This window comes from Camarhynchus parvulus, chromosome 1A (assembly GCF_901933205.1).
Source record: "Camarhynchus parvulus chromosome 1A, STF_HiC, whole genome shotgun sequence".
Taxonomy (NCBI): Eukaryota; Metazoa; Chordata; class Aves; order Passeriformes; family Thraupidae; genus Camarhynchus; species Camarhynchus parvulus.
In genome coordinates, this window is record NC_044586.1 from 57,715,701 (window position 1) to 57,742,701 (window position 27,001).

Sequence of the window (27,001 nt, forward strand, 5' to 3'; positions counted from 1 at the left end):
GCATTTTAAAGCCCTAACTTGTAACCAACAGAACTTTGTTATTAAATAGTTTTATGTACACAGAACTTTTCTTCTTCTCCCTATGTGTATTGAGTGAATCCAAAATGATAAACTGCATCAGTGATTTTTCTCATAAACTGCTTGGTTTTTAACTTACAAGGTCCTTAACATAATTTTCTCTAGTACATCCAGTAATTCCCTTTCTTTTCTGAGTGTCCCAAAGAGAGGCATACAAGAGTTCATAAATCTAGTGCAAACTTATAGCCTGCTGTTTCCCCTCTCAGAATTATTTTTTAAAACACAGGTGAAAAATAAAGCCTGGGGAGTGTAAAGGTTGGTCTCTTCATTAATTTAACACTTGTCTTTGTGGGAAAATAAAGCACAGATGAAAAGTCTGTAGGAAAACCTGCTGGTTCAGTCCAGGGTTTGGCTACTAAGCGTATTTGGTTATCAGGAGGATTAGTTCATTGTTGCTGAAATTTTAGCTTTGATCTCTCATCATAAGTTTTTTAAATTCTGAGGATTAATTGCGTTTGAGGGGAAGATCCAAAGAATTTTTCTGACTCTGGTGGATTTTGAAGGAGGCCACCTGAGGTAAATGATAGAAAAGCCCACCTCTGCATCTTGATCCCTGGAAATGGAATTGACCTTTTCACAGCTCAATTACGGATCAGTTTGTATAAATATATCTTAATGTTTGACCCCAATCTCCTTTGTGCGCCGTGGTGCAGTTGGCCTGTGAATACTGTGGTCTCCTATCAGCAAAAGGAGACAAGATATTTGCTCAGATGTTCAGAGTCAACAGCCCAGCAGAGGTGGCCCCAGCTGAGGCTCTAACTAGGGCAGGTTGAAAAGCTTGGACCAGCTGTGTGGAGCTGAGCAAAGCTTTCGCCTTGTCACCTTTGGTACTCAGCTCCCAGTACTCCACATTTTGCGTTTAGCAGTACTTCATAGCTGTATGGATTTGGAAGGTGGTGTTTCTCTTCCAGCTGTAGTTTCTTCATCAGAGATAAGGCAGCCTCCTGTGCCCAACAAATGCAGTTTCTACTCCTGCTGGGGGAGGAACACAAGGGCTCAAATGAGATCTGTGCTGCAAATACGCAGTGCCTGGGGCAATCCAGCTCATGTGGGCACCCAGAGATTCAGCACCCCTGATCCTCATGGGCTGTGTGAGGCTGGAGAGCAAAGCCCCAGCTGAGCATCTCTGAGCCTTCCCTGTTACCCACAGTGAAAAGGCTCTGTCCCACAAACTCAGTGGGTTATCTACCCTTGTCGGTGGGTCTGGTCCTGTCCCCCCTCAGCCCTGTGCCCCGCACTCCTGTTTGCTTTGTGCCTGTTTTGGAGCTGATCTTGCCCCATTGAGCCCCTAAAACCAACTCAGCCAAAAACTGGAAAGCTTTCTGCCATGTCTCAGAGATGGGTGAGAAGGAACAGGGAAGGATGTGCTTTCATAGCCATTAGGATCAGCTCAGCTGCCCCAAAATCAAACCTTACATATGTACAGCCCTTCCTGTTTCCCTGCATGGATGTTCCTTGCCCTTGGCCAGTGGCATAACTTGGACACTTATAGCTGGTGGCTATAGGAAGAGATTCTGGTGTTCAAAAATACTATTTCGAATTAATTATCCCCTTAGTCTTCCAAAAGGGGGACTCTCTATTCATGTTTGGAGTATCTTCTTCAGGAGTTGGGGACAAACTTATGCTACCCACATGCTGTACATACGAGATTACTAAACAGACAACACTAAGGCTATTAAACCTGCCCTTTTCATGAACTTCAAATTCATTGGCAGCATTTATTTTAAATCACACTCTAATCTTTCAGAGAACAGAGCTTCTGCTTAGGATGCTGCTTCAAGGAGAACCAGCCACCATACAAGGTGTCCTCTTGATTTATAGCTGCAGCAGCCTGAATTTCATATAACATGATAATATCCTAGGAAGTCTCAGAGCTCTACACTGAGTCCTGCACAGATAACTGGTTGAGCAGTACACGAAGACAGGATGTGATAATAATGTCTTCAGCATGAAACGATGCTATTTGGGATGCCATACTTCTTGGATGTGGGAGCCATAATCCTATTATCAGTCATCAACAATAAACGACACCATTGTAGATATCCATTTGCTGGGGGTGATAAAGAAGCAGCCTCGCCAGCATGCTGAGGTTTCACCTGCTAGTTGCTTGCAGATTTCTGCCCATCTGCAGATTTATTTTTTTTAATCACTGTGAGTAAGAGGACATTTACTTCACTGGTTATTATTTCAAGCCACCGGTTGTATTTCAGCATTGATTTGGAGAATTCTGTTCCAGGCTTTGGGGCTGTGTCCCACAGCATTCTCTTGTGAGAGACTCTCCAGGTGCAGAAGGCAGGATGGTTTGTGGATGCATTAATGTCTGCACCTACAGGGATGGGTAACAAAGAATAGCAGTGAAATCTGCCATAAATTACCTGAGAGATCTCAAGAAAGGTAGGCAGGTAACAGCCAAGTGACAGTGCCAAGCAAACAGATGAATTTTCATCATCTTCATGCCTAGCCCATCCTTTCCAGCTATGGCATACTTTTTGATTACACTATGTTATTTTACAACTAGTATGAAATATTTAGGGCTTTAAATTTACTTAGTCATAAGACACACCATTTTGCAGTACATCTTAGAATTCGAATACAGGAGCTGTATAATTACATACTTCCACAAAATTTTATTAGTGGAGAAAACATAATTTTATTCCGGCACATTGTTGGAAATTATTTCTATAATGAAATCATAGGAAAAATTTCTTTAGTTAAGTAGAAGTGTAAATGAACAAATTAGGTTATCCCTCTTTAGACTTCATGTGCGGGGGTTGCAGCTGTGCTCAGACTGGCTATTTGCCTTCCCGTGCTTCAAGCAGCCCAGTGCAGCAAAGCAGACTGGAGGGAAGAGTCAGTGCTGCTGCTCACTGTGCTGCCCATCAGGTGCAGATTTATGCACACCCAGTTGCTTTGGTCCTTTCTTAGCAATAAGGAGCTGCTGCCAAGATACACCTGTTCATTGCCCTCTCAGCATTTCTTGGCCATCTACAGGACTCATAACTGTCCACAGTCCAAGGCACAAGGAAGCACTTCACATGCATAGCCTCACTGTGTGACTGAGAAGGTTATCATTCACTGTTTTCAACTTACTTCAAAAGTTCCATACCTTCTTACTGATACAATACAGCACAGCCAACAGACTCCAGCTTTCTCCTCACCCAGCTACCCCACTCTTTTGTAGCACTCGGCTCCTTATTGGACACAGCTGTGGCCTATTAAGGGCAGCCTGTTCCTAATCTTTGGTGATCGGTACAGCTGCAACTCCTCAGGTGTGAGATTACCTTCTGCACTATTTTCTTACATTCTATCCCTCCACAATTCACTTCTCTCCTGGGCATGAGTTAGTACACTGCAAGCACGAGCTTTCTCTGCGACAGGCTGGTGCAGGGGGTCCCTTCCCATCTGCACCTCTGATGCTGGGTGTTTTTGACCCATTTGCAGTAGGAGGTTCACCTGAACTCACCCAAGTTCACTTCTCCTCTATTTTCTTTCTTCCCTAACTGCTTATTTTCCCCAAATTTCCGTACCTTCACATATGTACAAATACAAACCTCCAGCCCCTAACTCTGGTCACAGAGGATGCTTTTGGGTTAGTGCCTAAGACATGTGCTAGTGCCCATCCCACAGGTTCCCACCTCTTTCATTGGGCACTTGCTCATGCAGGAGGGGATGTGGCAAAGAAAAGTGGACAGTGTTTGTCCATCATGAAGCTGGAGAAGACCACAGAGAGAAGAGGCTTAGACAATCTTCCCATGACTAAAGGAAGAGATGGAAACAGTATTTCCAATGAGAGAGAGGTCCTCCTGCATTTCTACAGTGCACATTTTTTGCTTTTTACACATCTACTCTTTCCCTGGCCACAGTCACCTTTTCTTGCTAATCAGTAGCACAGATGCCAGTGAATTGCTTTCTCATTTGAAAGATGAACATTTCACACTCCTCTTGGCTGGGAATCACAGGAGGCCCTGCAGCTCCTTGCACAGCACCCCATGCCAGCACCTTTGCTACAGGATAGTTTACTTTGCTAAACCTTGCACTGGACACCTTACATGTTGACGCAATGAATTCCTATACAGAATGGCTTTTCAAAATGGCATTTCTGTAAAAGCAGCTGTTACCCATCCTTTAAAAACACACACGGGATCAAAGTTCTGTTTATCCCAGGTTTAATAATTACCTTAGCAATGCAAAGCTGAGCCCAGTGGCACAATAAAACTTCCTGTCCACTTTGACATCTTGTGTGTTGATGTTGACTCGTGACTTAGTCACTGTTTACAAATATTGGCCAGGGAGGTCCTTATGGATCAAAATAAATTATATTATCAGGAAAGTGAAAATGGACAAACTCTACAAAACTGGCCTTAATCTGATGAAAATACCCTTTAAATTAAACAGGAGCTAAGCATCTTCTCCAGCATTTTGCTCCCCTATCAAGGGACAGATTTACATTTATTGGAGCCTAAGGATTCATTATGGTAGAGTTCTTAAATGCAACCTACAGAGTACTAACAAGAGGTGAAACCAGGGTCACTCTTTAACTCATGGATCAATAAATCTTTTCCATCCTTGAACTGTAATGTCAAATGCCATTGCCTAAAAATTCCTCAACCAACACACCAATCTATATCCATTACAGCTATATTTTCATTGTAGGATACAAAGAGTGTGCACATCATCTCAGCTACACTTCCCAGCTGTTTGTGCAAGTTATTTTACTTGCAGGCTAAAGCATATTCTAATTTCAACATCTATAAATAAATAAATATGTTCTGATTCATATTAAACATCAATAAGTTTCACATTGACAATGCAGTAATTATTCTCCAACTCTTCCATTTCTTAATAAGAATAAAACCTTTGCCTAAACTCCATATTCACAGTGACAACACAATGTTAACATCTTTGTAATTCAGATAAGCGAGATCTTCTTTAAGAAATTCAGGGGGAAAATATGCAACCTGACAGAACAGCATGAAGCTTCAACATGAGAATCCTGGGAGAAAGTGTCTACATATTTCGGAGTAAAATCAAAGGAAGCCATTAAAAAAGAGCACATTGTCTAAAATGTGTTGAAATGAGACATGTATTTATTCTCTCCCTGAGGTAAAAACCTGTACAACTTTGGGTTAACAATCCATAAATTATCAAGTCATTTCTCACTTGTGGAATAAATAGCATCCAAGAGTGTCTGCATCCACACATCAGCTGAAGCTGGAGAAAGCTGAATTTACAAAACATTGAATCAGGAGGTATGTGAGACTCAGTAAACAGCACAATATCGAGTGACTACAACAAGGAATATTACAGCTAATCATCAGGTTTTCAGCTTTTCAAGAGTTTGCTGCAGTTCATGGGGTGCTCAGGACCCCTCTGCAGAGCTTGACAGAAGAGCAGGCAAAACCAGGGAGGCAGGTGGATTTACAGGATGGAGGAGCCAAACTGCCAAGACCCAGCCTGGGCAGCAGCTCTTGATTGAACCATGTGTAGTGATGGTATTTGGGGCCATTAATGAGGTTGGGATGGTTACAGGTGGTTGATGTTATTTGAATTCCTGGCTGAGCTGTGCCTTTCCCTCCCAGAGCCCAGCGCCATCCTGCTGGCTGTCCCATGTGGATGGATGTCAGAAAAGATCAGCAATGCTGGAGCTCTGCCTGCTCCACCAGTCAGTGGTGAGGAGGGTGCCCACCTTCTGCAGAGTCTCAGGCTTAGAGGCCTTGATGGTAGAAGCACAAACCCAAGTGTTTCAGAACAGGGTGTCCAGGAGCCTCAGCCCATGTCCCTTCCAGGTCCTGCCCTCTCTGGGTACATTGCTTTAGCAGAGATTCCTGTTTTGGAATGAGCGCCCTGTTTGCCAGCCTGCGGAGCACAGAGGGTTTGTGAGCACCACAGTGCTGCAGTCCATATTCAAATGGCAGGTCACAGCACCTCACAGGAGGCAGCTGGCTCCTGCAGAAGCCTGGCCCAGCCTGGTGGTGGTCAGCAGTGCCCTGGAGCAGGACTGAGATGCTGCCAGGATAGACCCTGGACCCAGGAGTGCTCTGACAGCACAGCTGTGGCATCACATGTGGATCAGCCCTGAATTTCAGAGCATGTCAGCAGTTACCTTCTGCCTTCTGATTAATGAACTCCTAGTCTCATTAGATATTTTTAAGGGCAGGTATCCAGAGGCTGGATCACACAGTGTAGCTCCTGGTACTGAAGAAGTGCCCATGTTGGCAGGCTCTGGAGGAATCACAAGTCATTTGCCTGTAGAGGACTAAGCTGGACCTCATCCTGCAGCACTCAGAGGTGAGTGCTGTGCCTCTGAGGAGACAGGAACTGGGCCAAGAGCATCAGTGCTAGAGATAAACACGAGTAAATACAGGCAAACAAATTACAGAGGGGAACAAGAAACGGACAAAGATGAATGTGGCAAATGAAATGTAAGAAAGTGTGTTAATGTGGGTCAGACAAAGACTTAAAAAATCTTGTACTTAGGATATTAAAATTGCACTCCCTGGTGTGTACCTGCCTGCACCTCTCTCCTAAACATTATTTCTGCTACATTTGCCTTGAATTAAGAAAGAGGTTTTTCATCTTTGAAGCAGTCAGACCTGCAATTACACCGACCCAAGTTTTGCATGAGGTAATATTTTTTCCTGCCTTAAACACAATTTGTACTCAAAATGAACTTGTTAAATAGTCTGTCATCTTGCATTTCCTTCTGTAAAGAGCAGACAACACCTGAATAGTTAATGAACTGCAGTGCAGCTTAATCAGAGAGGGAAAAATACTATTTCAAACAAAGAACAAAGTCATCTCCTTCAGTTTCTCCCACTGCCTCCAGCTTCCTGCACTGGTCACTGGGTTGCACATGATGTCCTTTGAGCATGTCCTGAGCCAACTGGCCTGAGCCCCAAGGGTGCACACACATTTTGGGAGATGATGCTCCCCATCACCTTGCTTCACAAGCAGCTGTTTAGGCCAAGGTGAGGTGAAAATGCCAAGGCAGAGTGCCCCAAGTCATGGACCAGCAACCCCAGCCCTGTTCAGGCTGTGCAGTCCCAGTGTTTCAGCCTACATAGAGGCATAAAAAGGCTGGATGCCTTATTCACCCAGTAAGTAATTTACTATGACATGTTCATACCAGTATACAAGAGCATTGATGTGCCTCCAGTCGTAGTGCTGAACCCAGAAATGTTGCTCAGAGGAGTCATAACCTGCAGTAGGAAAGAGCTCTGGAGCTGCACACTGCAGTGCATGTTGCAGAGCTCTGCCAAATGTGATATTACCAAAATAGCTTTTGTTCCAATACATTGGGCACATAGAAGGAAAAATATTACCTATTGTCTGGGTTGTAAGTTCCCCTTTGTATAAAATATGAATAACATTTCTTAAGTGCGTTTGTGAAACGCTTTGTCCCTGGGCACAGAATCTATACACAGCCACAGCATTGCCCTTATTTATGACTTTCCTTAAGCACCAGGAGTTATGAAGATGTACTTTCACTTTGATCCTTCACAGACCCAGTAGCCTGCAGGAAGAATACAATTCATCAATGGTTTTGTTATGTATGTCACTGTAACGGAGGGCAGGGATGAGATCCAGCATTCCTCTGCCACCTGGGAGCACCTGCTCCCCAGCAGCACGAAGGCGGATGGGCAACATCCTCTCAGCAGGTGAACTGCGTGAAAGCACAAAGAAATAAAGTGGTGATTGTGGCTGGGAAGTGGCCGTTAAGGAAATTTAATTCAGCTGACTGTGATGAGTAAAGAGGCCATCAATAGTTCCCGCTACTGGCCAGTGAGTTATTGGATACGTGATTTCCACAATCTAACTCCCTTAGCACATTGCTATATTAAATCTTTTGTTGCTTTTGTTGTTTTATCCCTAAAGAATATGAGAGAGGTGAATTGCTGATTTTCCACAGCTTGCTTTGGCTGCAAATGGAGCTTCAGCTCCTCAGGGCTTTGGCTTATGGGCAGTGAAGCAAACAGCGACGGCAGGTGAAGATGGAGCTGTCTCCCACCTGCCTGCCAGAGGTTAGTGCTGCTCTAATGGTGTCAGCAGCAGAAAATATCTGCCCAAGTCAGCTCAAGCTGGGGCACAAGGGTGGAGCAGCAGAGATGTAGATGTTGATTCAGCTCTGTTTTGGAGAACAGAGGGATGTTAGCAGCAGCGCAGGGGCAGGGCAGGGCAGGGGCCACTGCAGGACTTGTTTAAGCAGCTATGCCAAAGCCCACAAGCATGTTTTGCACTTTTTTCCCCAGGATTATGTTTTGTTGGCCAATAATCTTCAAAAGAGGGAGAAACTCAATATTGTAACTTTGCCTCTACCCACATTAAACGTCGTATCTTTCTGAGCCTGATGTTAATTTTATTAGCAATGGGGCTGGGCTTTAGTAAGAACAAAATAATACTAACTCAAACAAATACATCTTGCTTAAAACTCACTATTATATTCAAAAGAAATAATATTGCCAAAACTGAATGAAAATAGTACAAGGAGTACTGGGAGTAAACTGCAATCCCTCTGATTCAGTCTGTGCATTTTTGGTGTGGGGGGAAGAAAATATGATAGACAATAGGGTGCTGTGGGACAGAATAACACCGCCAGGCAGGGTCCCCATGACTCATACCCAGATCTTTCCTCAGGAGTGGGAGTCATTATGATCCACAACAAACTATTGTAACCTGCTAAATGTCTCAAGTGTCTCTGAAGCCACATTAACTTCCTGCAGCGATGATTTTTCTAAATACGTGACATCGTGCTTTGTTCTGCTCCCTGCCAAACACATTTAAAGGCACTACCTTGACTCCCCTTTGAGAGGTCTGTCTGAACCACTCATTTCTCTTTGTCTCTCCCTCATCCCCCTCCCCAGTGCTGGGCGATGCTCTCTTCACTTCCAGGAGAAATGACAGCAGCATTCTGCTTCTTGGAACAATGTTCTGGTTTATCTCCAGGAGTCAACAGTAGGTGGTTTACTTTCTGCCATTTCTGTCTCTTTTTTGTTACTTTTCTAGGCCATTTGCCAAACGGGAAAAAAACCCCTGAATACTATGCTTTGCATTTCTACATTTCTTCTTCCACTCAAGGCTTCTCAAGTATTTAACAAGCACTCTTTAATTTTGAGCCAGGCTGCTGGCAGGTGGATGCAGCCACTCTGGCTTCACCAAGGAAATGCTTCCCTGGGCCACTCCCTGGGTGGGACATGGGTGCTCAGCTGCAGGAGAGCTGCAGATGGGCAGCCATAACAGGGTAAAGGCAAAGGCAGCTGCAGGCTGAGATGAGTTTTTCCCCTCCTCCTGCAAACCAGAGCTGTGCTCATTTCACACTTGGACACCCTGGTGGTGGTAGCTCTGCAGTGAAATCCTGTTGGGAGTCTCCCGGTCAGATGGCCACTGGTCTGTCTCCCAGCCCTGGCTGGTCACTCAGTGAGGAGGGTGGCAGAGTGGACAGGGAGATCTGGCCACAGGGCAGAGACCACCAGCAGCTCGGGGACAGGGCTGCTTCTGCAGCTGCACCTGCAGCAGTGTGGGAGTGACACCCATGCCTGGAAACACAGGATTTCCAGATCTGCAGTGAGGAATTAAGTCTGTGTGTACAGCTAGTGAAGATAACTCCTTTCCTCTTATCTTACTGGAAGGGGGAGCAAGAGAAAGGCCAAGAAATTAGCCAGATAGTGTTGCCAGGAGCAGTGCTCTGAGCCCCCTGTGACAGCTGATAAAGGCTGTTGTGACCACAAAGCGGCAGAGACAATGCTGTGCCCCCAGCCCTGCCTGAGAGCAAGAGGGGGAGGATATGTGAGTTACCAAGTCTCCCCTGGTCACTTTGGAGACATCAGCTGCCTCCTTCTTAGGGACACAAGCTGGTGTCATGTGCTCTTGTGTCACATGTCCTTTTAGAAAGAATTTTGGAGACAAAATAGTCCACACCCCTGAGAATTCTTCCACATTACACAAGTGTCTCAGAGGGAAGATCATGGCACAGCCACCTTGACAGCTCAGTTGCATAGACCAGGGGCAGGACAGGGGTGTAGGAACATAGAGGCACTCAGGCTGAGCATGGATTTTATTGTAGAATGAGCTGCTACTGACTGGCAGAAGTTTATATGTGGATGTATGAAGTTGAGCAATGGGGCTGCACTGGAGTTACTGAGGTCCTCTGTGAGGGGCTGGGACATCCTGGGGGGCTTCAGATGAGCTGTGAGAAAACAGAATAAATGTCAAGATGAGCAGGGGTCTATGGGTACATCCTAGGATTTGTTCCAACCCCATAAACACCCATCAGAAATCTTTAAACCTGTTATGAGTCAACATACAAGGACCCAGCAGTGTATTTTAAGACACCACTTTCACAGGTTCATCCCCTCCCCTCAGTGGCAGCTCTCCAAGAACCTGCTCAGTTTCATGAGTGTTGTGTGTCTTCACATCACACCGTTGTGCCTGTGTTGTACATGAAATAGGAGGACCCACCTCTGCTGGGGACGCTGCTCTCTGAGAAGTGCTTCTTGAGGGGTTACCAAGGTGTGGGAGAGTGAGCAGGGAGCTCAGTGGACTTAGAGAGCTTGAGCTGCTCAGCTTATCAAAGAGACAGATAAGAGGAGATATCTGAGAGAGCAATAGAGTTTTTGGCCCTGATCTGGAGCTCGGTGTCCCTGGTAGAGCCCTGTGATCCACCTCCCCATGCACTGGAAGGATGTCAGGAGCACCTTTGCACTCAAGAGCTGTGGAAGCAGACTCCAACACAGACCACTTCATATCATGGTTGTAAAGGGAGCTTGGTAGCACTGCCACCAGTATCTGACCAGGCACACCCTGAGCCTGCTGCCTGTCCTGGCCCAGCTGATACAGCCTCACGTTAAAACTGGAGGAACAGATTTCCCCAAGAGAAGCTCAGGGCAGACATGGGAGCCTGGAAGTTTTCTCACAATGGTTGGATCACTCCTTAGGAGTATAACCATGGTTCCTCTTGGGGATAAAAGTGCTGTGGCCTCTTTTATACTTTACATGATACAATATATTTTCATGGACAATCGCTCTGAGCAGATTCTCAGTGACCTTCTTAAAGGGAGCTGGGAGGTATATTTGACTCATAAGTGATGAATTTTAAACTTCTTGTGGAGGATTTGGAATAATGAAAAATATCTGCTTATTCCATAATATTCTGGCTTATCTTAATACTTTGCTTTGCCACTAATAAGAATTAAGATTATTTTAAATTAACCTATGAATCTGATTTTCCATCCAGTCTTACTTTGGTTGAAAAAGTCATCTTGTTCTCAAAACTGAAGTGGAAGTTCCATTTCCAACTTTCTTACTGCATTCACATCATTGCTGTATGTTGGCCCTGTGTTCTAATTTCGTGATGTATTTCCTGGATAGTACTTGCTCTGAAAAACAGCTAATTTTACAGCTTGCAAGCAGATAAAATTAAATAAAAGTAGCATGACTATGGAGTTCTGGGGGTGCAAGGCTCTGATGAGATATTTTCAATAAATTATTTGTGCTGGGAAAAAGAAAGAAGTTACCCAGTGTTGGTTTTCTGTTCCCATGTTTTCCCATGGCATCATCCATTTCACATCACCCATCCCATGACACCCGTGTGTTGTTATCTCCAGGCTTGGGCCCACTCCTGAGTGGCTGCAAGGGCTCCTGGAGCTCCGACAGAGGTGGGTGCCCAGTGTCACGTCCACTGGTCAGGCTTGCTGCTCCTGAAACCTGGCTGCTCCTCAACAGGGCAAGGAAACTGCTGAGCACCGGGCCCAGGGGGGGAGCACACACTCACACTCACACAGTCACAAACACACACACTCACTCACACACACACTCACACTCACAAACTCACACAGACACACTCATACTCACACTCACACTCACACACACAGACACACACACTCACACACACATACACACACACTCACACACACACAGACACACTCACAAACTCACACACACACACTCTCTACACACACTCACACACACATTCACTCACTCACACACTCACAGTCACACACTCAGTCACACACAGTCACACTCACTCACACTCACACTCAGTCACAAACACACACACTCACATTCACACTCACTCACACACACTCACACTCACACTCTCACACATTAACACACACATTCTCACACACATACTCACACATTAACATGCTCACACACACATGCACTCACATACACTCACTCTCACACTCACTCTCGCACACACTCACAAACTCACACACACCTCTACACACACACACACTCACACACACACATTCACTCACACTCACACTCACACACTCACAGTCACACACTCAGTCACACACACTCACACTCACACACACTCACACTCAGTCACAAACACACACACTCACTCACATTCACACTCACACACACTCACACTCACACATTAACACACATTCTCATACACATACTCACACATTAACATGCTCACGCACACATGCACTCACATACACTCACTCTCACACTCACTCTCACACACACTCACAAGCTCACACACACACTCTTTACATACACACTCACACTCTCACACACACACTCACACACACTCACACTCACATTCACTCACGCACATTCACACACACACACTCACGTTCACATACTCACACATTGACACACTCACACACCCTCTCACTCACACAGTCACGCTCACTCACACTCACACACTCACTCACACTCACACTCGGTCTCTGTGCCCCGTGCCGTTGTGTGCAGAGCCCCCATCCCTCCTCCCCGCGCTCCTGTCCCGGTGCTCCGCAGCCGCTGCTGCGGGGCCGCTGTGGGGAGCCCGTTCATGCCAAGAGCCAGAGCCAGGCTCCCACTCCCACCTCACAAGGTCCCATTTGACACAGAAGAAAAAAAAAATAAAAGAAAAAAATACTTTTTTTAAAAAACATTTAGTTCAGTGTACAAAGTGCAGCGACTCAATCGCTCAGGGTGGCAGCACGTTAACCCCTGTGTCGATGGGCTGCAGAGCAAACCTGAGAATGCGGTGGCCCCGTGACCGGCTCTCACATAACTTACCAGAGAGCTCTGACATCGCTCTGTCTGTCCCGCCCTGCGCTGCCCGGGCTGGCCCGGGAGCTCCATCCTCCCGCCCGGCTCCCGCTGATCCCCACTGGGGGTTTGCGACGTTCCTGGGTGGTTTAAATAGCTCCGATGCAGCCACCATGCAGCTCCTGCTCAAACTGCATCAAACAAAATATACCCCGCAAAATGCTCGTGGTCCCACAGTCCGCAGTTGTGTGCCTTAGATAAAAGTGTTGAATCTTGTGTCTCCACACTCAGGTCCACTGACATGTGCTCGCACAAACTGTGTGTTTTAAATACATTTTAAATACAGATAGGATAAACTTGCAGTAAAATGCGTTTCCAGCTCTCTGCAAGTTTAGAGATTGCTGAATGAAAGAGAAGCAATATTTTCCCGAGGCTCCTAAAGTTTAGTGATCATTAAATAAAGCAAAAGGAATATCTTTTATAGACTTCCACAGGACCTACATCCCACTTTTCCTCACAAAGTAAACTGTTAAAACTGTCCTGGCCTATTAGCCCTGTGTACCTTGGGTCCCTGGGGTTACTGAAGTTAGAATAGCAAAGGGGAGAGATAAATTAGGCTGTAAAATGGACTAAGAGTTTCTTTTGTGGCCACTGACATTTAAAAAATTCTTCAGATAAAGGCTACCCACGATAAATATTTGCAAGTTAATGAAAGCCTTGGAAACTTCAGTATGCAGATGTAACATGGTTAAATACCCATCATTTCTTCATGGAAAGCCAGAGCAGCCAGTGGGTAGAAGGGCAGAGCAGTCATGGACAGGGATGCTGGTTGTGGGAGATACCTCTTTATGTACGATGTGTGTATTTAATGTACATTCAAAATCAGGTTTGCAAAACAAAGTCAAACATTAGAATTGTAAATAACCAGACCCAAGATTAATTCCCCTAAATATGCTTAGGGATGCTTCTCACCCAGTGCTAATAGGGCATGGCAGCACCATGGAACAGAAACAGGCAAAAGTATATTCTTGTGCCTGTATTACATCCAATACAGTACATTAAGGGAGGCATAATTCAAATTAGGAAAATATAAAAGCAAGAACCATAATGAATGTTGTGTATTTGTCTTCAGCAATTTTTATTTTTATTCATAATAGATAATGAGATTAATTTTAAGCTCAGAGTCCCGCCCACTACCTACTTTTCTAATCATGAGCAGAGAGTTAAATCTCTAGATTTACATCTCTAAAGAAATCCCATAAAATATATAAGATATTGAACACAAAAACTTTCTACTCTTTGAAAGTATTCACCCTTAAATGCTATTATTAAGCCAGACAATAGAAAGTTTTAAATACTTGTTCCCCAGTATGGAGTTATTTTTAAATCCTGTATTCTTTTTAATGGCTACAAGATCAATAATAAATGTAAGGGTTTAGGCTCACCTATTTGATAGCATCAACAGTGTTTTTAAAGTAATGCCTTTCTGAAAAAGAAAAGGCTTTTAATATTCTCTTTTATATTCATACCTCAATAAAGTTAATAAGCAATACAGAAATACAAGTTTAAACCCATTTGAATGAAACGCACTAAAAGAGAGAGAGAAATGTGTAAAGTTAAATACTCTATTTCCAGATGAAATCATGAGATGTCAGCTTGCAGATGGTGCATATTGCAGCAGCCCACTGGAAAATGGAGCAGCCAAACAGCTGCTATTGTTCCTACCCCAGAAAAAATGAAGATCTCGTAATAACATAGGCATGGAAGTTGCCTATAATTTCACATTTAAGTCTTTGTTTAGAAATGACTTGGGCTCTGCTTAAGAGCAAAGTTCATGAAACTGGCAAGGCAAGACTGCTTTATTATCTGACTGTGACAAGTCCTGTGCACAAAAAAGGGATTCATCCCAAAGGCTTATTTGGCATGGCCAAGGCAACTCCAGAGTGCCAGGCCTCTCTGGTAAATCCCTGCATAAATAGGAGAAGAAAACAAGGAGGCTGCATGAACTGAAGACATTGTTTTGGAAGAAAAAGCCAGATCAGTTAGCTATTAATTACTTTTAACTTTCCTGTCCAGCATTCACAGGTCAGAGGTTCCCACTTTGCTGAAGCCAAACTTTACTTACACTGAAACTCCAGCTTCACTGATAGACACAAGAGGAGGGTCCATCTTACTTTAGCATGGTCAGATCCATCCTTCCCACTTTCCTTGACTGGGATTTTAAAGAAACCCCACACACCCTGGGATGACTGAGGGAGGCTTTCCAGCCTGCAGGAGATGTGCATGTACGGATTGAGAGCCCACCTGCTGCATGGGCAGGAGGGGTCCCTCTCAACAATTTATGTGCACATGATTGTCAAGAGTAAAGACATACAAACACAACACTGAGTGCTTGTGTGGATGAGTAGAAAATAAAGACTTGGTGGGAAAATCTGGCTCTGGAAAGTCCACTTTATAGTGTGAGAAAACCAAAAGTGGCCCAGCTTGCTGTCCTGCTTTCAGATGTTACATGCTCTACCACAATGGATAAATGATACATGCAACTTGGTGCTCCATGTCTCTTTCTTATTTGCAGCTGATTACTTAGAAACCCTAGGTATTTAATTTTTGTCACAGAAAGCTGCTGAAAACAGAGGACAAGATTTGCATCAGGACTCTCCACATGGTGACAGTGACAAAAGTGTTTTTCTACATTCTTCCACAAAAGCCTTTGCCCAGACCCAAGTGGGACCCCATCACCCCCTTTCCCTACCACTTCTTTATTTTACAAGAGAGTTGGCCACAGGCTCCTCCAAAATGACTGACCAGTAAGGACAAAGCCCCTTATTGCTCCATGCTAGTTAACAGCTCCCCAACATGCCCATGTCCTTCCAGAATTATCTGCTGTGGCCATGTCAATAAAGCAGCTACTTGCCTGCTAATGTTTCTCAGTTCTGCTTTTGGGGTGTGAGCTCGCTCCCTGAATGAAGTGAGCAGCTCTACTGCCTGAATAATCACTTCCCTAAATTAATATGGACTGCAGCCACATCCATCTGTGCTGTGATTTCCCACCACCACCCATGCTTGAAAGAGGCCTGTACCTCCTAAGTAATTATTTACATTCCACCTATTGCATTCTCCATTGCAGACAACAGTCTTTACTCAGTTCTCATCTCAATTTATTCCTTGTTGTTTTCTGTGTTAAAAAACATACTTCATGGGGGTGAAAGCTCATGGTAACCTCCATCCTGCAGTATTAGGAAGGTCTTGCCTTTAACAGGGAATGGTTGTAACTTACACAAAGATCTTGGATCAGACAAGAGAGAAAATAAAGATTATTATGATTTTTGCAAGCTTTTATCCCTATTCCAGGAGGGTTCATCTTAGACACTCTTCTTAAATAGTTGTTTTGATGTTATTAATAATAATATCTTAGCCTTGCTGTCAATGGGAGAGGTATGAAAAATTCTGGCCAAAGTAAAACCCTTGCCTTCAAAAATCAGGTGCTGTATTTACTCAGAGCAGTGAGGGGATGTGCAGCAATGCAAAACCCCACTGGGGCAGGGCTGGCCCGGTGAGAGGGTGGGGACAGCCTGATGGAGGCTCCCCCCATGCCCAGCCCTGTTGGAGGCTGCTCAGGGCCACGGGCTGTGCAGGTGTGCTGGTGCTCCAGGCTGCAGGAAATCTTCCACATCAAGTAAGGATTTGGGGTGATTTATGGGTAAATCATGCTTGTATCAGTGAGATTGTGCTGGAGCTGGGGCTAGGAATAAATTTTCCTTTAGGGAAAGACTGGTAGAGTATGGAAGCTTCTTTTTCTTCCTTCCCCTATTGCACAAGGCTTGGTCACAGCTTTAGCTCTCTGCAAATGTCTCAGCAAATGTCTTCCTGCTTTTGTAGGGACATGACAAAGTTTGTGGGTTCTGCAGTATCTTGGTTTTTGATGAAGGCCACTACTAGCATCACTCTTCTAAGCAAAGATGAGCCTGAAATGTGTGAGAGAGTTTTGGGAAGCATTTTATGACCTAGATGTGCAGGATCAGAGAAGGCAGGTGTCTTGCCTGAACTGAAGGTCCATTACATTATTTCTGGAGGGTGCAGGAAATGGGGTTTGAAGTCCCAGACAGCCCCTTTGAATATCCCTGTGTCCTTGAATATTAGTGGTCTGGGGTGGCTGCTGGATTCCCCACCAACAGAGCATGACCGTGGGGCTTCCCCATTTGTCCCAGTGAAGAAGAGGGTTGAGATCTTGTGAAAGTATAAGAAACAAAGGAGAAAGGAGAGAGGAAGCCATAACATAAAGAAATGGAGGATGGAGGTTACCAAGAAGAGGCACAAATGGAGTTGTTACATTTTCACCTTTTTTACTGACTGTCTCCTTTTGGTAAGTCACACACACCTCCTAGAAGAAAGAGATGTGCTGGCTGCACTAACAGTCCTGGCTGCTCTGGATACTAAGCAGCTGGAAACAAAGAAAATTGTGTAAAATTCATCAGCACAGTCCTTATCCAAATCCCAGTGACCTCAAGGAGTGCTAATCTGAGCCCCAAAATCTGCTGGCAGGTTAGCTATCCCATGGTCCCAAGATTATTTAGGGAATTCTCTCTTTAAAAACAAATGAAAAGGCTTTGCTGGACACTGGAACAGTAGCGGTGGATGGCATCCCCTCCTGCCACAGCAGTGGGACCCCATCACCCCCTTTCCCTACCACTTTATTTTACAAGAGAGTTGGCCACAGGCTCCTCCAGAATGACTGGCCAACTTCCATGGCTGCTGGGCAGAGCAGGCACGAGCCAGGGTGTGTTTGCTCAGCTGAAGCCCCTCTGGCATGGCCTGGCCTCGCTGGCAAGCCCTTGCTGGAGGGAAGCAGGAGTGCACAAGGGAGAACACATCCTGTTGGCAGTGGTTTCACCAGTAAGCCCACACAGCTTTTGCCTGCATGAGATTTTGGCATGAGAAAATGATATTATTAGTCTGTCACTTTTACAAGCATTGAAATATATGGAGGAGGCGCAGTTGTTAAAAAATATCCACCAAAGCAAACAAATATCCAAAGTTGAAAAACAAATAAACCACCCAAAAAGGAAGCCTCAGAGCCAAATTGACTCCTCACCAGCTGCTGTCAGGCCCAGTTTCCACAGCAGTGGCCAGGGACACCCCAAGCCAGTGGTGGGACAGGTGTTCCATCCCCTGCATGGTGCACCACTGGTGCCTTTTGTCCTTCCAGCAAAGGCAGCGCATTTCTCCATCCAAGCTGATGAGAGACATCACCCTGCTCCATCCCTAGTGAGGCACAACCCAGCAAGACAGGAACCACGGCAAAGTTCTGCTGCTGGTGGTGAACTCAGGCTCAGTGCAGAGCCAGCAGAGGAGGCAGGTTGGGCAGATGGCAAGGATGTCCCCTGGACCACGGGGTGTCCGTAGCTGGCTGGGAGTGGGCCAGGGAAGCAGCCTGCATGGACTGGGGCAGCTGCTGGTGCCATCCATGTGGCTGGTGCCTCCATGGAGGGAACCTTTCCCTCTGGCACTGAAACCAGACCAGGAGGGAGCCCCTGCACCGTGCCAGTTTTGCACTTCAGAAATGCTGGCAGGTAGGCTCTCCTTTCCAATTCCATCATGTCACTGCCACTCACCCCGGCTGTCTCTGGCCTTTGGGCAGGATCCAGTAGCAGCATGGTGGATGCTTTAAACCCCTGTGGATTTGCTCCCGTCTCCTGATGCCCTCTGTCAGTCCTGCTTTGTTAAAAATTTATGGTTTTATGAATTGTTCGACTTGCCAGTGTTTTATGTTCAGTTTCTCATTCCCCTTCTGGTCTCCACCGGGTTTGCCCTGCTTGCTGGGATAAAGGGCCTGGGCACACTCTCAGGGAGTTAAAGCCTTTTCCCAGGGACCTGCACTCTCCAGGGACTCACACGTTGGCCTCCTCCAGAGCTGCCTGACCCTCCTCTGGGGATGCATGTGGATCATTTTGAAATGGCAGTGGAGAAGGTTTAAGTAAAAATCTCACTTTCCCCAACAGTGGGTGCAGGTACAGCAGAGGCAGGGCTGTGGCTGGGATGTGGACAGGGGCAGCAGGGCAGGAATTGGAGCTGAGGCAAAGGGACAGGGACTGGGGCAGAAGAATAAGGGCAAAAAATAGGGGATGGGGCAGGTGTACAGGGGCAGGGACAGAGGGACAAGGACATGGACGCGGCTAAAGGACAGGGGACAGAGCAGAGGGACAAAATGATGGGAAAAGGGATAGAAGCAGAGACATTTGTATTGAGGCTGAGAGACAGGGACAAGGAAACAAGGAGGGAGCAGGGTCAGGGACTCAGTTGTCAGGGCTGGGAATAAGGGCTCGGACAGGGGCAGAGGCAGGGACAGGCGCTGGGAACCGGGAGCAGAGCCAGGAGTAGAAGCCGGGTCGTGGACGGAAGGGCAGGGACAGGGCAGGGGCAGGGCAGGGACAGGGACCCGGCGGCAGACAAAGGGCGGGCAGCAGAGCCCGGCTCGCAGCCCCCGTGTCCGCGGCGGCAGCACCGCGCACCGGCGCGCAGAGCGAGGAGCAGGAGGAGCGGGCGGTGGCGGAGGAGGAGGAGGAGGAGGAGGGGAGGGACCTTCCCCTCCCTCCCACCCCGGCACCGGGGGAAATAAATTATTCCCAGCCCTCGCGCTCCCAGCTCCGTGCCCCGCACCCCGGCAGCGGCAGGCGGGGACGGCGCAGCCTTGTTCGGGCGCGGAGGGGCCGCCCCTGCCCTGGCCGAGCTCGGCTCCGCGCAGCGCCGCGGCGGGGGCAGCGCCCGCCCCGTGCGCCCCGTCCCGCCCCGTCCCGCGCGGTGCGGAGCGGAGCGGCGCCGGCCCCGCCGTGCCCTGGATGCCCCAGCGGCGCCGGCGGCAGCAGCATGGAGCGGCGGCGGGGCGTCCCCGGGGGCTGGCCCTGCCTGCTGGCCGCCCTGGGTGCCCTGCTGGCGGCGGGCCGGGCGGCTGCCCCCCGCGCCCGCTTCTCGCCCTTCTTCTTCCTCTGCACCCACCACGGCGAGCTCGAGGGCGACGGCGAGCAGGGCGAGGTGCTGATCGCCCTGCACATCGCGGGCAACCCCGCCGCCTACGTGCCTGGCCAGGAGTACCACGGTAGGTGGTGGCGCCCGCCGTGCTCGGCGCTGCTCGTCCCCGGGCGGCTCCGGGGCGTCCCGCGGGGAGGAAGGCGGTGGGGGAGAGCGGGAGCCCTGGACGGGGCCGTGCGCCGTGCCCCGGGACAGCCCCGGTGCGGGGCTCGGCGGAGCATCCCTTCCGTCCGTGCGGGACCGTGCTCACCTGCCCCGGGCTCCGGCACCGCCGCCCGCGCCCCGTCCCAGCCGCTTCGCCCCGGCGCGGCTCCCGCAAGGCGCAGCCCGGAGCAGAGGAAATCCCGAGTCCCCGCTCCTCAGCCGGGCCTGGGCCGGATCCAGAGCCTCGCAAGTTGCTGACAGTCTGTCCCTTTCCCGCTTGAGGCTTTCGGAGCCCCGAGCGCAGCCCGCTCTCCCGGGGCGCTGCGCGGTGCCGCAGCTGGCGCTGCCATCGGGTCACCGCCGTGTGTCACCGCCGTGTGCCCGCTGCGGACGCGGCAGTCCGCCCGCCTGTTGCTCCCTTGCAGGGGCCAGGGGCGACAGCCGGGGGTCAGGCACTCACAGGTAGCTTTAGAAATGGAAGGTCGTGCCCAGAATTAATAAAAAACCCCGCTTTTCGTAAGTGCCCAGGCGGAGGAGAATGAACAAGAAAGAATAGGCAAAGTTGCTCACGAAGTAGTGTCTCTGTTTGGGGGCTGTACTGGGAGAGGGGCACAGCCCAGGGCTGAGTGGGGCCTCGCAGGCAGGTACACTGTTGTGGGAAGCTGCTTTCGGCTGCAGAGTGCCCCTGGAAACCAGCACTGTGCGGTGCAACAGCCACATCTCCACTTCTCTGTGTGGAAAACTTCCATGTGGGAAACATCTTTTAATTCATAACGGTGGGAGACTGCTTGAGGCTATATTCACTAATCCTTCTTCTCTCTTTGGGTCTGTTTGGAGTTTGCAATGCTACAGAATAATAACAACTAATTCTGCACTAGTTAGTTGGAATTCAGAGAAAATGACAATAAAGGTCATTTCAAACACCTTGCTCAAAAGCAGATACTGTGTAATCGTCCCTGGCTAAAGATGGAATTAAACTTCTGACTTTGATATGTTCCATAATTTAGGTTTCAGGTAAATTATTGAATAGTTGAGTTATGTGAAGATTCTAATTGAAATTGTTACTGTAAAGACATAAACCCCAAACACATCAAATACTCATTTTCACACAGTATAAGGCATCCTGACGTTTTTGTCTATATGTAAGCTTTAACAGTACAGTTTTACCAGATTCATAGCAAACTTTTGATTTTGAAATACTACTGACCTTTCTGAAAACCCACATATGTAACTTATATGACTTCACCAGATAATTTTTTTCCTTAGAACCTTAGATCTTACAGCCCATAATACACACTCAGGTTAGGTGAATTGCATTCAACCTGCTGAACCACAGATGTGCAGTGGGAAAAAAGAAGCTGGGATTTCCATTTTGCACTATTTTAAGTGCTGGATTTTTGAAATAGTATTTCAACAACATAAACGACAGAATCACCCCTTTCCTCGCTGCTGCCTTTTCCCCCCAAGCCTTCAGCCCGTGTTTGAGCCTTTGCTGGTCTAGGGGTAGAGGACTGTGGCGGGCAGGGCAGCGGGAGCGCGGAGGGCAGGGCTGTCCGGCTGTCCTGCATGGTGAGGGGCAGGGACAGAGGTTGTTTCTCCGGGGATGCTCTTCTGCATCTCGCCCTTTGAAAAGGGATTTCGAATTTTGAAGCATCAGCTTGCGGAGCAGCGCCCCAGCTGCGCGCCAGACCTTTCAGGTGGCCTAGGGTGGCTTTTCCGTCGCTGTTTTGCGTCTGACCGAGCAAAATGCGGCATCTTTAAATCCACCTCTGGGCCCCGCGGGATTTCTCCCTGTCCGCTCTCGGGTTTTGCGGGGCTGCTGCTGCTGCCCCGCCCGGCCCGCCCGGGGAGCAGCTCCTGCTCCCGGCATCGCCCTCGGAGCCGCTGCTGGAGCCCCGGAGCCGCTGCTGGAGCCCCGGAGCGCTGCTGGAGCCCCGGAGCTCTGCTGAAGCCCCGGAGCCGCTGCTGGAGCCGCTGCTGGAGCCCCGGGCAGAGCCGCGCCCCCGGTGCGCGCTCCCCGCAGCCGCGCCGCCGGCGCTGCCCCGGCACCGTCGGGGGTGATGCGCCAAGCTCTGCGATGCTCTCGGGGGTGCAGCCCAAGCATTCCGGGTGTCTTTAAAGCCACCGTGCTCAGCAAGTGTAAAGAAATCGGCCGCGTTCAAAGCATGAACACCAGAAGGAAGTCCACAAGCCGAACTTGAAAACTAACTTGTGTACACAGTGCAAGGTGTGAGCCAGACTCCTAATTTATGTCAAACTTGCAACGGTGATTTCTTTTCAAATCGGTGCATTCACAAAAAACCTACCCATGCCAAACCATGTCAAAGAAGCACTATTTGCTATGCACAGTGCAGCAGACATATTCTTGAGCTAAGCACACTTAATAGGTTAAATATTTTGAAATACATGAGTATTTTAAAACATAACAATTATCGATGTTAAATATAGCACAAGAAAAATCAATCCCAGAGTATAGAATCTGAAGACATAATTTGAAGAAACATGGAGTTTTATATAATACAATTTAATGATGCTGAAAAATGCCAATCTGTATTGGTTGAGAATTTGTCATTTAAAAATAAAACTTTAAAGGTGGTCTTGCAGGGACACAGAGCAAGGTTTATGATGTGCTGCACAGAAGCACGGGGCAAAGAGAGATTTACATATGCACAATGAAAACTCACCTGCTCAGAGAGTATATTAAAATGCTCTGAACCTTTGCAAGTTCCAGTGAGACCCTGTTTCAGTGCCCCTTCATCCTACAGGAACAGGTGCCAGCAGCATCCAAGAGCATCGAGTTCAAAGAGGAGGGAATTGGATGAAACCATATGCCAAGGGCTGGATGAGAAAAAATTCTGATTAAAAAAATCAGCCGCCTACTTTCTGCTAATTTGTTTAGACATTTCCTTGGGCACTCAGAGGGGGAGTCAGACCGCTGTGCAGCCAGGGGAGCTGTGGCAGGGGCTCTCGGCCCCTTGCCCAACTGTCCCTCTGCTGCCCAACACGGCGGGAGAGGAGCAGCATGTGTGGCAGAAGTCACTTGCCTGGGAAGCACAAGAGCTTCTGCAAGGGGCTTCTCTGGCACCCTGAATCTGGCATTTTGTTTCCCTGTGCCTCTGGATTTCATAAGTAAAACAAAGGCAATAATATTCCCTAGTTTGCATAGTTAAATTGGATACATTAGGATTTAGCACTTCTCCCCAAATACTTAAAATTACTCCAGATTTGGCCCTATTCCTGCAAACAGTAAGTATTTAATCACTGACTGAATAGGACCAGACCCACGCTGAATATAAATACACTCTTTTATATAAGAGGACTGACTTGATACATCAGCAAACAATTTTATTACCTTTGGCAGACTTTTATTCCTTGAATTAGCTTATTTCAAATGTAATTAAGTCCTTGAGCTGGCAAAGCACTTATGGGCTTGCTCAAATGCAAACTGACAAAGTGTGCACTGGTTTAACGTAGGCACCTGCTCAGCTTCCTTTCAGCCAAGGGGTGGCTGCGTGTTCAGGGAGCAGCATCAGAGCTCGCCTGGCTTGCTTGCAGCTTTCCTGGTAGATAGGGATGATCCTCTTTTGGTTTTCTCCTGGGTTTTCCTCTGTAATATGCAGAGTAGAATATAATTTCTTAAAAAAAAAAAATCAAGCCAAAACCAGTACAATTTGAAAAATTTTATACAACTCTGTTTGGATTTATTTGCAATCTGCAGTTGATTTTTTTAATCTATGTCAATGTACCTTCAGTGCTGAGAGCATGTACAATGATTTACAGGCAGCTAAGTACATTGGAACTGCATAAAGAAATAAGGATAAACTTGACTGAACACTGAGTCTTTACTGACCTTAATCACAGAAAGCTCAAAATGAACAGTCAGATTTGTAGTGTTTAGAAAATACAAACGGATTATCTTTACACTGTATTTGTTCTTATCCCTTAGGAATATTTTTGCTGTCACTGCAAACAGTTCCTTTTTCCCAAGGTTTCAAATTTAGATCTTTTAAGAAAAACTTAGAACTGTTTTCCCATGATTGATGCTAAAACTCATCATTCTGCCCTTAAAATAGTTTTCTTTAAGGGGACCTGAGTTTCTATTTCACTCTCCATTGTTCCTTTTTTTTCAAGAACGGATTAACCTTCAGTCCCCAAATGTTATCAGTTTCCATCTATGACTGCTACTATTCTTAGATATACTGTATATTGTCTAGAATGGTTGCTGTGATAAGTTGTAAAAAAATAGTTTTCAACTATTTTAAGTGGTATTTGTACACTCTTTCAGCACTGATAAAAACTTGTTTAAAGTCTGTCCAATTCCACCTTTGTTACTAACTACTGTATTTTAGAAATACAGATTGTAACTACTTTCATTAGGATCACTTACATTTCTGATGGGCATTTTCATTGTAAATTCTTGTTGCTCAGATCATTATTGAATAAAAACATGTTTGAGCTTGACATGAAGGAAGGAAAGGAAAAAAAAGATTGGAATTTATGTAGTGATGCTGCTTGAGGTATAATCAGGGTTGTAACAGTGGCAGAAACTCAGGCATGGATACTTTCTGTACCAGTTATGCTGAAGTGTAGGAAGGTTTTAGTGAGTCAGTAGAAGTGAATAATGCACAGGAAGTGATGTTAGTGCCATGGTAAGAGAAGAGCAAATTTGCGTCTCTGTTTTCCAGCATCAGCCCAAGAACCAGGTCAGCTTCTTGAATCTTTTGCAGGCTATTCCCTCAAAACCTTTCATCTCACCCACTTACACTCTCCTCTGATCTCTGGAAGAATGGAGACTTCCATCAGTTTCTGTTTAAAATTAAAGTGTGGAAAAATTTTTGTTCATGGGAGTCCAGTTATCTCCAGGGATTATTTTAGAACTCTTCTCTTGAGGGACCCTTACACTAAAATCCTGAGTCTGGCAATAGGTAGCTATGGAGAGGGAGTTATTAGGAATGGGGAAGACCCTTGATCTTCAAGTCTCTCCTTTCCTCTGAGGTCCCTAGCAGTATCTTGCAGCTGCATAAGGGTTTCATAGCACATAAAAATTTCACCTTGGGTCAGCATTTACTAAAAATGCCTTCACCCAGCAGAGCCTCCAAAGTGCACCCAGACTCTGCTCTGCTGTATTTAGGATTTTCTTGCAGAAAGTGAGCTTTGCAAAACGAGGGCTGATTTATGAGTACTGTGGCCTGTTTGAATTTCTCAGATCTGAGCCTTACTCAGAATGCTATTGAGGCAGTATGACTTTCTAGATCTTGATGTTGGCCAGTGCATTGTCTATATTTCTGAAGCTCTTGTCTGGCCCCAAAGTTCATGTGGTGTGTGTTTGAAAATTTTAAAGAGTTGTGCTTTTAGGATCTCATGACAAGAAACTAATGAAGAGTGCCAACCTTAAAAGAGAAAGGTAGGCAAGTTTGCAGTTGATAGCCTCTTACAGACTGTGTTTCACTAGGGAAGATGTTAAATTTCAACGGTTTGGGCTGTCATCACTAATTTGTGGGCATCATAAGCACCAGCAGATGGCCCAGCCAAAGATGTAGTCAGGCAGGGATTGATGAAAGGAGGTAGAAGGTCCACAAAGGCCTAAATGAGCCTTTCTTGCAAATTTGCAGAAGAGATGTAATCTCCGCTTAAATCCTTTCTCCCCTCATCAGGGGGCTGCTCCCCCCTGCAAGGGAGACTTGATTGCCCCAAATAACAGAAATCAAAGCCAGCATGGCGTGCTGGCCTGACCCACATTTGTGAGGTGACATCTGACTGTGCGACTGACAGGGCATTGTTGGTGTTGTGGGTCTGTGTGGGGCAGACTGGGCTGGGCTGAGCTGAGCTGGGGACATGAAAAAATGATCTCTGCTTCAGCAAATTCACTGTCCAAGGCCTGGGGCTGCTGGGGGGGCTGGCATCTGTGTGTGAACCTTTCCTGTGGCATTCACCCAGCACTGGAGTCAAGGAATAAAAGAAACCTGTAAATGGCTAAAGAGTGCAAAAATACTGTTTCAGTGAGTGTTGCACATATTTGCTGATTTCTGTGTCCAGGGATATTTTCTAATATGCATAACTTATCTGTGGAATTTATTGCCAAAATCTGTCCATGTGAACTGCTTTTAAGTAGAAATTTCAAACATGTATTTTTCTTATAAATAATTAATATTTTTAATTTATATAAATAAGTATATATGTATAAAATAGGTGTTGTGTATAATAATATAATTATATATATGTATATAATATTGTGTATATATTAATATATACACAATATATATGGTGTATATATATAACAAGAGATAAAGCTTCAAGACCAAAGGTGACCAGTAAATGATTTATAAGTTGGTTGCTTGGGCATGGTGGTGTGTAGGACATTTCTCCACTTCCCACACTGATTATTCCACCAAACATTTGTTAGTTCTTTAGGTAGAACAGGGCGAGACTGTCAGGCTGGCGTCATGTCTCATTTTCCTTATTACTGCTTTGATCTGGATTTTGGAGACCACTTCTTTTGAAATTCTATAGCTTTTTATGATGGTGCAATACTACAGTATTTGCATATTGACTGGTTGAAGTATGATTTTCAATCTGATAATAGCTGTGGTGATGCAGCTGGGATGGATTCAGATGCAACCTTTATTTGCATTGTGTGTCTCATGCCCTACAGCTGTGGTTTAGCTTTGCCATGAGTGTTTGCTGCATGGAGAGGGAAGGAAATGGCACTGTCTTACCTCTGAGAATAAGCAACCTTTCATACCAGCCCTTGTTATGAGAATTTCAA

General features: G+C 46.5%; 1 protein-coding gene across 1 annotated transcript in view; it reads left to right on the plus strand.

Moving 5' to 3' along the window:
* Positions 1–19,929: 19,929 nt before the first annotated feature.
* The window catches only part of RELN (reelin), a 283,282-nt gene continuing 276,210 nt past the window's right edge, over positions 19,930–27,001 (plus strand). Inside the window, 1 exon segment of the mRNA XM_030960223.1 lies at positions 19,930–20,158. Within this exon segment, the coding sequence (XP_030816083.1) occupies positions 19,930–20,158 (229 nt within the window).